Here is a 13358-nt window from a genome sequence, read left to right as displayed (position 1 = left end):
TACACTCTCCTAAAATAAAATGTGGACTCTTTTTCGGTCGCGACCAGCACTTCACTTTGATGCATGTTCGCTGGTTTGGTTTAAAGTCATGCAACGCTATTGGCTATTTCGTAAGCAGCTCCGCCCTATTTCATTTTTTTTGTTTATTTAATTGGTCAAAATCTACTAGTCACTTACTCATCGAGGGCATTTCGAAAAAGTGAACTCTGTGTGGAGGTCGTTACCGGCTAGAGAAGTTATTTTCTGTTTATCTGACTTCTTAATTGAGGTATGTAGCTATCTGGCATTATTGGGGAAATTATATTGCTTTGACATCCACGCTGCTTTTAAGTTAATCTATCTCGCAACATTTCTTCATTGATGTGATGCATAATTTCTTAAATTGTAGCCTGACGCTAGTAACTTATCTAACGTTAACGTTGCATACAGTAATGTTAGCTAACTGACTTTAGTTCCCTTCCTGCCTGAGTCCTACTTACTGAGGTCAATATATAATTCAAAACGCTAAACTTCCTAACTAGCAAAACGACAGTAACTAATGTTAACTGTCTAGTTAGTTATAGTAGTGTCAACGCGAACGTCTAACATGCTGACCAGACCGGACACGTCGCGTGCGTCGCAGAATAAATGTAGAAATCCACTTTATTCAATTATTACTCGCGCGAAAACGAACGTTTGTGTTGCCAAGGGCTAAAATATAAGTCCTTTCTATTTCTGATGCAGATCGTGCTGCAAGTCCTGCCTCTCCCATCTCCTCATTGGTTTATAGAAGCAGGCACCCACGTGCCATCTCATTGGTTATACCCAGTGGGTGATTGAAATACCAACTGTTTTGCCGGTTGTTTGGTAATACTATGAAAGTGTAGATGCCATCACCATATAAGTTCAAAGATGAAAAAGCCTGGAAGGAGGAGAGATGACTAGAAACGATTCGGTTGGCTGTTTTATGTGTGGATTAATTGTCGGAGTAGAGGACCTTGTGCATTTTCAGGTAAAATAACAACTCTATGTTTATATCTCAGGACAAATTAGCTAGCAACAGCAAGCAAGCTAAATAGGACAAATTAGCTAGTAAGTACTAGCTAAATTGCCATACATGTTTAATGCTTTTTGACCTGTCCCCAAATTAATGTCATTGGTTCAGAGTTTGTTTTGATATTTTAACCTGCGTGTCGTGTGATCGCGTTTGGTTTCGGGGGACAAAATACATGTATGCACGATGGCGCACGCGTGCAGCCGGTTTTGGTTCCGTGTAACCCGCATTGGCAGCAACTGACAACGTCCGATAACATTAACTTTTAATATTTTTTCACTTTTTATTTAATTAGGCAAGTCAGTTAAGAAGATTCTTATTTACAATGACAAGGCTGGGCCAATTGTGTGCCGCCCTATGGGACTCCCAATCACGGCCGGATGTGATAAGCCTCGATTCGAACCAGGGAATGTAGTGAGGCCTCTTGCACTGAGATTAAGTGCCTTAGACTGCTGGGCCACTCGGGAGCCAACTAGGGTAGTGCGAACTGCCCAGTACATCACTGGGGCCAATCTCCCTCCCATCCAGGACCTCTATACCAGGTTGTCAGAGGAAGGCCCTAAAAAGTGTTAGAGTCCAGTGTACCAGAGCGCTAAGTCTAGGTCCAAGAGGCTTCTAAATAGCTTCTACCCCCAAGCCATAAGACACCTGAACACCTAATCAAATGGCTACCCAGACTATTTGCATTGTCGTCCCCCCCCCCCCCCCCCCCCTCCCTCTTTTATACCACTACTACTCTCTGTTATCATCTATGCATAGTCACTTTAACTCTACCCACATGTACATAATACCTCAACTAACCGGTGCCCCCGAACATGGACTCTGTACTGGTATCCCCCTGTGTATATAGTCTCGCTGTTATTTTACTGCTGCTCTTAAATTATTGGCTACTTTTATTTATTATGTTTTTTTTTAACTGCATTGTTGGTTAGGGACTAGTAAGTAAGCATTTCACTGTTGTATTTGGTGCATGTGACTAATAAAATGTGATTTTTGACTACCAGTTTGCATATTACAGGGCTAATGTGTTAATGAATAGGTAATGTTTATGTAACGTGAGTAAGCTTTATTTGAGTAGTTCGTTGTTAGTTAACGTTACCTAGGCGATGTCTTTACAAAATTGTCATTGCACTGACATTTTTTTCACAATCAGTTATTACTGCACTTACACAAGACAATAGCAAAACTATCTCATGGCATTGTTCCAAACCTTGCTAAAGCTTCTAAAGGATCTGCCCCTTTTTTCACTTTTCACCTAAAATGACATACCCAAATCTAACTGCCTGAAGCAAGCATATGCGTGTTCTTCATACCATTTGAAAGGAAATTCTTTGTAGTTTGTGGAAATGTGAAATGAATGTAGGAGAATAACACATTAGATCTGGTAAAAGATGATACAAAGAAAAAAACATGTTTTTTCTTTGTATTATATTTTTTTAATTATATTTGAAATGCATGAGAAAGGCCATAATGTATTATTTTGGCCACTAGATGGCAGCAGTGTATGTGCAAAGTTTTAGACTGATCCAATGAACCATGGCTTTACGGGTCATTTGTTTCCCACCCCCCCCCAAGACTCCCCAAATGTGCCTAATTGGTTTATTAATACATGTTCATAACGGTGCACTCTCCTCAAACAATGGCATGATATTCTTCACTGTAATAGCTACTGTAAATTGGACAGTGCAGTTAAATGAACAAGAATTTAAGCTTTCTGCCAATATCAGATATGCATGTCCTTGGGAAATGTTCTTGTTACTTACAACCTCAGGCTAATAAGATTAGCATATGTTAGCTCAACCGTTCTGCGGGGGGACCCACCCATCCTGTAGAGGCTAAACAAAAATGCTGCAGTCACGTTAACGTTAGTTTAGTTGACTATGCACCAAGGAAAATTACATTTTAGCCAAACTGAATTCCAAATGGGGTTTGCAGATTTGGTGTGGTCTTTGGCAGCTGGAGCCATCCAGTGTGTAGGGAAACGTGACAAGCCTTGGAACGGCAGGCCACATTATGGTTTGAGGACATATCGTTAACTTAGTGGGTAAACTGCTTGTACACTGCCACTGACTTAACACCCCTCCATTCTTGGCATGCCACCAAGTGTCGTCATGTCTACAATTCAGTATCTGGTCATATGAATTCAGCCAGTACCTTGGAAATTAATTAAAATGTTTAAACAAATTTGTTTCAAAGACACACCTCTTTGTGGCCTGATGAATATGTATTTCTTTCCACTGGTAGCCACATGACCCTTAAACCTTTTCTCTCAAAGCACATGACTTCTGTGTTGCTGTTTACACGCATTCATTGTCAACAAGGATCCAACACCATACAAGTATACAGTGCATTTCGAAAGTATTCAGACCCCTTGACTTATGTTACAGCCTTATTCTAAAATTGTTCATTGTTTCCCCCCTCAATCTAAACACAATACCCCATGACAAAGCAAACCAGTTTAGAAATGTTTGCTAATTTGTTAAAAATGAACTGGTCACATTTACATAAGTATTCAGACCCTCCACTCAGTACTTTGTTGAAGCACCTTTGGCAGCGATTACAGCCTCGTGTCTTCGTGGGTATGATGCTCCAAGCTTGGCACACCTGTATTTGGGGAGTTTCTCCCATTCTTCTCCGCAGATCCTGTCAGGTTGGATGGGGAGCGTCGCTGCACAGCTATTTTCAGGTCTCTCCAGAGCTGTTCGATCGGGTTCAAGTCCTGGCTCTGGCTGGGCCACTCAAGGACATTCAGACTTGTCCCGACACCACTCCTGCATCTTGGCTGTGTGCTTAGGGTCGTTGTCCTGTTGGAAGGTGAACATTCACCCCTGTCTGAGAACATGCACCAGAGCGTTCAGTACTTCAAGTATCTTGACCCTGCGCCGTTCATCTTTGCCTTAATCCTGACTAGTCTCCCAGTCCCTGATGCTGAAAAACATCACCATGCTTCACTGTCGGGATGGTGCCAGGTTACCACCAGACCACAGAATCTTCTTTGTCGTGGTCAGTCCTTAAGGTGCCTTTTGGCTAACCACGCAGGCTGTCATGTGCCTTTAACTGAGTGGCTTCCGTCTGGCCATTGTACCATAAAGGCCTGATTTGGTGGAGTGCTGCAGAGATGGTTGTCCTTCTGGAAGGTTCTCCCATCTCCACAGAGGGACTCTGGAGCACTGTCAGTGACCATTGAGTTCTTAGTCACCTTCCTGACCAAGGCCCTTCTCCCTTGTTTGGACAGGCAGCCAGCTCTAGGAAGAGTCTTGGTGGTTCCGAACTTCCATTTTAAGAATAATGGAGGCCACTCTTATTGGGGACCTTCTATGCTGCAGACTTCATTTTGGTACCCTTCCCCAAATCTGTGGCTGTCTGAGATCTACGGCCAATTCCTGACCTCATGGCTTGGTTTTTGCTCTGGCATGCACTGTCAACTGTGGGACCTTATATAGACGTGTGTGTGCCTGTCCAAATCATGTCCAATCAATTGAATTTACCACAGGTGACTCCAATCAAGTTGTTGAAACATCAATGGAAACAAGATGCACATGAGCTCAATTTTGAGTGTCATAACAAAGGGTCTCAATACTTATGTAAATCTATTGCTAATAAATTAGCAAACATTTCTAAACCTGTTTTTTTTTGCTTTGTCGTGATGCTCTTGTGTGTAGATTGGGGGATGGGTGGACAATTTTAATAAATTTTATAGGTTGTAATGTAACAGCCTTATTCTAAAGGGAAGGGGTCTGAATACTTTCCTACTGCACTGTAGATAGATCCCGGCTGTATCACATCCGGCTGCGATTGGGAGTCCCATAGGGCAGCACACAATTGGCCCAGCGTCGTCCAGGTTTGGACGGTGTAAGCCGTCATTGGAAATAAGAATTTGTTCTTATCTGACTTGCATAGTTAAATGAAGGTGTGTTTACACAACATTGAGGGTGTGGTGTCTACAGCTCAGATATGGGCTTCAGACAAGACCATTCAATCTAAATGATGTGCTTCACTCTTATCAGTGTTCCCAGATGTCTATTAGATGTTGACAACTTTTGCTTCAGTTCCCTCACTTCTGTGTGCCTTTTCTTTATAGGATGAGTTCTACTGCTGTAAACGATGAGAATCGTGGGGTCTGCCCTAGAAGAGAGCAGAGCAATTCAGACACAATTTGTGACATCTTTTCTTTTGATCAGCCGACTGGGAGGCCCTCCATTCTTCACCAGTCTCAGGCAGAGAACCTGTCAAACAAAACTATAGCAAAGGGAGGAAAGGTACAGAATATGTTATCAATAAGCCTAGACTTGAAGTCATTTCAAATGTTCCAGAATAATTTCCTCTGTATAATCTTGTGACTGTGAGGATCTATGCTTGACTGACTAGTCTAGTAAAAAGCATAAGCTGACACAATGTTTTGGAAAGGTGTTGACTCATGGTGAGTAAACTGTATGGAAAGAAAGTTGCACACTAACCAGGTTAGGTTTACCTGTTTTGCGTATTGTGTGCAAATGTCTTTATTTGACTGTTTTGAATAGAGCATTTGTTTTCAGATACCCTTTTGGTTTTTGCTTTCAGGTTTGTTTTCAGACTCCAAGAGACCCTCTCACTAAGAGAATAGTATCACCAACAAAGTCCCTTAAGATGGAAAGCCTGGATGACTGTAGTAAAGCCCTGGAGACTTTGCAGTTTACATCACCTGAAGAGTAAGTATTTGCTTTAAAAAACAATATATCTGTAGATGTGTCACATCAGCAGAATGCTGATTCATATTCTGGTATCAAGTTGAGATAATGTAGGTTTATCTGTCCTCTTCTATTTTTACAGCGTGTTACCTCTAGAAATCAATGGGCTTGTTGATGTGGCAAAATCAGGTAAAGCATCTGATTGGCTAAAGGTTCAAGATTCGTTACCCGATGCTGCCTTGTCACATTAACTACTTCAACCATAATGTTTACTTGATTTTAAACTTATTTTACTACAGACTTCACAAATGTGTCCAATCCTGATGATGATATGCCAATTCAGAGTAAAGGAGGTTGTCAGCTGTATTTTGAAAACCTTGATGCCATCAATCCCTTCCAAGGGTCTACTAAAATGGTCCTTTCTCCAGCAAGGCCCAGTGAGCTAGTTGAAACTCCCAAGGCTGAAGAACAGCGTGAACGTAATGTCATTGTAGCAGTTTCTGACAGGAATGAAAAGGCACTGGATGATACACTCCCGTTCATGCCATCAGTGGAAAATTCTCTTGCTGACTTCTCAGCCGATATGTGCTCAACAGATAGTGTGATTACCATGATGAAGGACCCAGCCGATGAGTTATCCAATGCTGGTGAGGAAGAAACTGTACCATCAGTTAACCTTGACCCAGATCAAGCTGTGGCTATCATCTCTACAGCCGAGGAGACTCCTCAGCCGCCAAAAGGCACATACGAATTTGATTTTGACAACCTTGATTCAGTCAACTCTTTCCAAACGGGAGGCTCCAAAATGCAGAATTCCCCTGTGCTTGGAAGGAAGCGGCCATGCGATGACCCTCAGAAGGTGGAAGTTGAAGAGCCTGCGGTAAAGGAAATGGAACCAGCAGCCATGCTTGTGGTGGTTCAGCCAGTCCTAGAGGCACCTGTCCAGCCAGAGATGAAACCTATTGCACCAAAGGAGACTACCAAGCCAGCTGACGACGCTGTGGCTATCATCTCTACAGCCGAGGAGACTCCTCAGCCGCCAAAAGGTACATACGAATTTGATTTTGACAACCTTGATTCAGTCAACTCTTTTCAAACGGGAGGCTCCAAAATGCAGAATTCCCCTGTGCTTGGAAGGAAGCGGCCATGCGATGACCCTCAGAAGGTAGAAGTTGAAGAGCCTGCAGTAAAGGAAATGGAACCAGCAGCCATGCTTGAGGTGGTTCAGCCAGTCCTAGAGGCACCTGTCCAGCCAGAGATGAAACCTATTGCACCATTGTCAACTACTCCCAAAGAGACTAGCAAGCCAGCTGAAGAATCCATACCTCAGCCCAGTGTAGCCCCTTCCAAGGATGGTGCAGTGAAACTTGAGTTCAATTTCGATGATGGCGGCGAGGTCAAGCGTAAGCCTCCTTCCAAGAAGTTTGGCAAAGGGCCTGTTTTGAAGCCGACATGGAAAAAGGCTGAACCTACAGAAAAAAAACCCCCTGCTCAATCCAAGGAATCTCCAGTGAAGCCGTTGGTCAATACTGATTATGAAATTCCTTTTCCCAAGGGCAAGTATAACTTTGACTTTGATAAATATGACCCAAACGTCAATCCATTTGATACAAATGTAAAAATGACTGAATCTACAGTCTGTAAGGTGAAATCCAGTCCAGAAGCCAAGGCACCAACCTCAGTCACGGTGGCTGTCTCGCCTGAGAAAGTGGCAGAGCCTGTTCAGCAAGAAACTGCACCATCACTATGGTAAGTTCATTTTCATTTTGCTGCAACTTTATTATCCCTATTTTTTATTTTTTTTTAAATCTTAAGTCTTGATTTATATGTAAAGCATAATCTGTTTGGTTGTGAGCATGTAGATATCACCTTAATGTAGCTACACCACACCATTATCTTATGTTGGTTCTATTTTCAGTGTTTCTATTGCTGGATATGAACCTGATCGTTATGCCATAAAAGAGGGAATTGTAAGCCTTTTAAAATTTGTTCAAAAAATGTAGATTAATTAATTGTAGTGCGACTACTAGGGTGACATTCTCTCTTCAATTGTAGGACAACATTCCACAGAATTCAAACCTTCAGATGGACTCTTGTGACGTTCAGGATCCTTCCTCTGGAAAAGAGCAGGAACCTCCAACTAAACCTGACCAACCTTCGCTAAGCACTCCAGAACCCTTGGAACTCTGCCAATTTGGGCAGAACCCACAGAATGGCATGTCAGAATTTAATGAGGACTTTGTTCCTGGAACCACATGTAAGTCAAATAAATTGACAAACGCATTTTAGTTGCGGTAATGTCGACTTCACCTTAGCTTTTTGACTAACTATAGTCCCCCTTTCCCTCCAGTCATGGCGAATGAATTTGACAGACAGATGGACTACCTGGAGCAGTTTGGGTCCAGCACTGTAAGTATATGCTTTGTACTTTTATAAATTGACTGTTATTACATACAGTGGGGAGAACAAGTATTTGATACACTGCTCATTTTGCAGGTTTTCCTACTTACAAAGCATGTAGAGGTCTGTCATTTTTATCATAGGTACACTTCAACTGTGAGAGACGGAATCTAAAACAAAAATCCAGAAAATCACATTGTATGATTAAGTAATTAATTTGCATTTTATTGCATGACATAAGTATTTGATCACCTACCAACCAGTAAAAATTCCAGCTCTCACAGACCTGTTCGTTTTTCTTTAAGAAGCCCTCCTTTTCTCCACTCATTACCTGTATTAACTGCACCTGTTTGAACTCGTTACCTGTATAAAAGACACCTGTCCACACACTCAATCAAACAGACTCCAACCTCTCCACAATGGCCAAGACCAGAGAGCTGTGTAAGGACATCAGGGATAAAATTGTAGACCTGCACAAGGCTGGGATGGGCTACAGGACAATAGGCAAGCAGCTTGGTGAGAAGGCAACAACTGTTGGCGCAATTATTAGAAAATGGAAGAAGTTAAAGATGACAGTCAATCACCCTCGGTCTGGGGCTCCATGCAAGATCTTACCCCGTGGGGCATCAATGATCATGAGGAAGGTGAGGGATCATCCCAGAACTACACGGCAGGACCTGGTCAATGACCTGACGAGAGCTGGGACCACAGTCTCAAAGAACACCATTAGTAACACACTACGCCGTCATGGATTAAAATCCTGCAGCGCACGCAAGGTCCCCCTGCTCAAGCCAGCTCATGTCCAGGCCCGTCTGAAGTTTGCCAATGACCATCTGGATGATCCAGAGGAGGAATGGGAGAAGATCATGTGGTCTGATGAGACAAAAATAGAGCTTTTTGGTCTAAACTCCACTCGCTGTGTTTGGAGGAAGAAGAAGGATGAGTACAACACCATCCCAACCGTGAAGCATGGAGGTGGAAACATCATTCTTTGGGGATGCTTTTCTGCAAAGGGGACAGGACGACTGCACCGTATTGAGGGGAGGATGGATGGGGCCATGTATCGCGAGATCTTGGCCAACAACCTCCTTCCCTCAGTAAGAGCATTGAAGATGGGTCGTGGCTGGGTCTTCCAGCATGACAACGACCCGAAACACACAGCCAGGGCAACTGAGTGGCTCTGTAAGAAGCATCTCAAGGTCCTGGAGTGGCCTAGCCAGTCTCCAGACCTGAACCCAATAGAAAATCTTTGGAGGGAGCTGAAAGTCCGTATTGCCCAGCGACAGCCCCGAAACTTGAAGGATCTGGAGAAGGTCTGTATGGAGGAGTGGGCCAAAATCCCTGCTGCAGTGTGTGCAAACCTGGTCAAGAACTACAGGAAACATATGATCTCTGTAATTGCAAACACAGGTTTCTGTACCAAATATTAAGTTCTGCTTTTCTGATGTATCAAATACTTATGTCATGCAATAAAATGCTAATTAATTACTTAAAAATCATACAATGTGGTTTTCTTGATTTTTGTTTTAGATTGTCTCTCACAGTTGAAGTGTACCTATGATAAAAATTACAGACCTTTACATGCTTTGTAAGTAGGAAACACTGCCGATTTTGCAGGTTATCAAATACTTGTTATCCCCACTGTACATGGTTTGTTTTGCATTTTAGGCTTTGGGCTTCCTCAATTACTTTGCGTTTTATGTTCAGTTTAAGGAGTCGGCACTGAGAAAACAATCACTGTACCTCAAATTTGACCCACTAATGAGGGAGAGCCCCAAGAAGTCTGGAGTCTCTGCAGAACTCAACAACCTCCCACGACCTGCTCCCTTTGCTTCACGGTATGTTACACTCCTGGTCCTAATCAGTCTTTTTTTTTTACCATCTGACTGAAAAGAAATGCCTTGTGTTCATCTTAAAATGCTCTAGTTGTAATTAAGTGTTTATTTGGCCTAGAATTGAGAGCATACTTAATCTGTAGTTTGTCACTAAAATGAGTTTGAAATGCAGAATATCAAGGTGTTTGTTCCAAGTCTGAGGGATGTTTCTTTCAGTGTGGAGACCCAGAAGACTGGAGCTGAGGAGGTGAATGGACTGAAATCTGTCAACCCTAAACTGCTTCATGACCTACCACCTGTAAGTTACCTGTCCTCAAACATCCTACTATAATGTAGTCATGCTAAGTAATGTGGGAAAACTGTTAAATGGAGGTCTTCACTCCCTTTAGGTTCAAGTTGTTGGTCCTCAGACTCTTGTGGCGAATTCTCCTGTGCTTGAGAATCTGGTCCCTACTTTCCCCCAACCAGCCAACGCTGACGATAACATCATAGAGGTGCTGAAATACAGTCAGCAAGACATGAATGCTACCATTGCCAAGATCCAGAAACAAGTAGGTGTTTGTTTTCCTCAAATGTTTCACTCATCCCTTTTCAATCCAATCAGCATTAATTTACAAGGGTTTATTTTTTTTATAGGCAAACGAGAATGTGGATGAATGGAAATCGCAGCATGACACGCTATCTCAGGATAATCATGAAATGCGGTAAGCATTTAAGCTTAGTATTTGGTCACTGATTTTGTATTTCAGACCTATAACAATTGTAAATGTCACTGCTTTTTGTTTTTGCAGAAAAATCATGTCAGCATTTGAAGCCACAATTGCTCAGATAGTGGGTATGTTGTAATGCAATTTTGGAAAGTTATCAGAGGGAAAATAAATGTTTTGAAATGTAATTTTCATGTAAAATGCATGGCTTGGTGTGATGTCATTGTGTCTCTGGCAGCTGATAAACAGAGGGAGACGGCGAAGGCCCAGGCTGACATCACTAAAGTCCTGCAGGAGAAGGAACAGTTATCACAGGACCTGAATGCCACGGAGCGGTCCTTCTCAGGTCTCTTCAAGAGACTAGACAAATACAAAGAGGTCATCGAGGGTTCCATAAAGGTCGGCATGAAAAAGGATGTCATGCCCTATGCATTGGGCCCAGTGTTTTGCACAATCATGTGAAATGCCTGGATTTAAATGGGATACTGCAAGATTCTGGAAATTAAGCTGCTTTTCTGCCTTGCGGAGAGTCGATGAACTTGTGGATACTGCTTTGTGTGCAGTATGAAGTAAGTTGGAGGTTGTTTACTGTTTTTGTAGACCCCCAGTCATTGTGCTGAGACGCTAGTAGTTTTGCGAGCCAATGTTATCTCCAACCTGCTTATATTGCACGCAGACCTAACAGTGGTATCCAAAACTTTATAGCTCTTTCATTACAGGATACTCTTTCCTTTTCATATGATTGCGCAAAACACAGGGCTCAGCTTTGGTGTAGGAAAGTAACATTGCTGTGAAGGAAGAAATTAAAAAGTTATGTGTAGGTCCAATACTTTGCTTTGCCAACATCATGACCTAGGGTTTTAAATGTGTGTGCCCATATTTAAGAATGAAGAGATGCTGAAGAAATGTGCTCAAGATTATCTGGCTAGGATCAAGGAGGAGGAGCAGCGCTACCATACCCTGAAAGCCCATGCAGAGCAGAAAATTAGCCTGTAAGACTCAAACTATACTTTGTGCAAAGTAGTTACAGAATTGTTTAGTTGCTGGGCTTTGTGTAGGTTCACTGGGCTGACTTCCTCTTATTCTCAGGGCGAATGGAGAGATTGCAGAGGTGCGCTCCAAACTAAAGTCTGAGGTCGCTGCACTTCAGGCCCAGCTGCGCAGGGAGCAGCTAAAGGCCCAGTCACTGGAGAAGAGCCTTGACCAGAACGTAAGTCACCCTCAATCTGAAGTAGTCCATGAGGCTGCCTTTATCAGTATCATTTGTTCAGGAAAGTTTTTTGCACTTATCGTGTTTGATTTTGTTTTCCTCCTTGCTGCTTCTCTGTCCCCTCAGGTAAAAGAGACTGAAGAACTAACTAACCTTTGCGATGAACTAATAGCTAAAGTCCAGAAGGGCTGAGTTCAACCGTATGTGTCTTTGTTGTCTGGTAGTCAAGATTTTTTACAAATCTGAATATGTGGTGGTCCTGATGAACAAGCGTGAAGTGCTTTGTAAATATGTTTTGCTGCTCTTGATTGGAGATCAAGCGCCGTAATAGTACTTCACTAGATTTCAATTCTACTGATTCATGTTGGTTTGTTTTATCAATGTCGGTCTTTATTACTGTAATAAAATTGTTTCACTAATCAAGATCAGTTGTAGCTCCTTGCAAGTTTATTTGAATTTCTTTGTACCCAAAACTTTTCAGCCACAAGGAGGCGCTGTTTACATAGTACTTTGTAGCGCAGTCTTGGCAAAGGTAACTTGGACTTCTCTTTAGTTTCATGCATGTTATTGAGCATAGCTGTGATATTTGTACTTATTTCAGAACAGTAGCTAAAAGTGTCCTTCCTAGATTCTAGTGGTGAACTGTGCTGTTAATGTCAACCATTCAGTAGCTCCCTTATCCCTCTTCTCTCTAGAGCCAAAGCTCATCCCGTTCTACAATGTTTGGAGTTGACTGTGGTAGTGAGGGGAGGAATGCTAGTCAGTTGGAGGACTATGAGAGCGCTCGTTCTGTCTGTGCCTATCTATTCAGTCATTCATTCCAGTACCACAGGCCCTGGCTGCCCTGTCTCACCCTGTATAGATGACTAGGTTTTCTAGCCAAGTTGGGAGGAAAGCTGTACTACCTTTTTGTAGGAGCCTCCTCATGGTCCTTTTCTAGAAAGACGGGCAACTTAAGACTGGGACAATACCAGTGTTGGGATATTTTTTTCAATGGCAAAAATGAAGTCTTTGATCCTTAACCTGCTGTATGTAAAATATTGTGTGCTACAGCTTGGAAAAATAAATGACTGGATGACGATTGTTTCCAACATTAGGGCTGTTTGTTCCTAAATAATTGAAATCCGATTTGTTGGTATATCAAGGAAACAAGTATCGGGACACTGGTCCCGGCTCTAGTCACTGACCTCATTCCCAGTGGCATCCTGTGGGACTTTAGGCAGACCAGAGGCTTTTACCAACCTGCTCGATCATTTTCAGACTTTAAGAAAGCTCTTGCACAGTGGTCATTCAAACTTCTCACCAACATGGTCCTTCATACTATACATATGATTTTATCATTGAGACATCAACCAAGCATTTCTAGTAGGGGTGTCATTCATTTCATGGAGGACCTAGTGTCTTTTTTTTCCAGTTAAGCCAGAAAGGTGAAGGAGTTCCTTACTAATTAGTGACCTTTTCATCAACTAAGTACCAGGGAGGAGCAAAAATCCTAGGTTTGCCATG

General features: G+C 42.5%; 1 protein-coding gene across 3 annotated transcripts; it reads left to right on the top strand.

Annotated features, from left to right (window-relative positions):
• Window positions 1-141: 141 nt before the first annotated feature.
• LOC106610986 (transforming acidic coiled-coil-containing protein 3) lies at window positions 142-12277 on the top strand. 3 transcript variants are annotated; one of them, XM_014210757.3, is made up of 18 exons: window positions 142-268; window positions 5115-5292; window positions 5594-5721; window positions 5843-5889; window positions 6000-7256; window positions 7338-7449; window positions 7619-7670; window positions 7756-7957; window positions 8051-8109; window positions 9808-9938; window positions 10152-10233; window positions 10325-10486; window positions 10572-10639; window positions 10727-10770; window positions 10881-11041; window positions 11528-11634; window positions 11732-11852; window positions 11979-12277. In XM_014210757.3, exons 2-18 carry the CDS (start codon window positions 5116-5118, stop codon window positions 12042-12044), a joined length of 2976 nt encoding a protein of 991 aa, XP_014066232.1. In that variant the 5' UTR covers window positions 142-268; window position 5115; the 3' UTR covers window positions 12045-12277. The 3 variants fall into 3 exon arrangements, with proteins under 3 accessions (XP_014066232.1, XP_014066230.1, XP_014066231.1); XM_014210756.3 differs by adding an exon at window positions 2969-3073 and having other exon boundaries at window positions 192-268; window positions 6000-7449; XM_014210755.3 differs by having other exon boundaries at window positions 6000-7449.
• Window positions 12278-13358: the final 1081 nt, after the last annotated feature.

Source organism: Salmo salar, chromosome 09, assembly GCF_965601325.2.
Source record: "Salmo salar chromosome 09, fSalSal1, whole genome shotgun sequence".
NCBI classification, from domain to species: Eukaryota; Metazoa; Chordata; class Actinopteri; order Salmoniformes; family Salmonidae; genus Salmo; species Salmo salar.
Note: the sequence above shows the minus strand (reverse complement) of the source record. Positions and strands in the feature narration are given on the sequence as shown.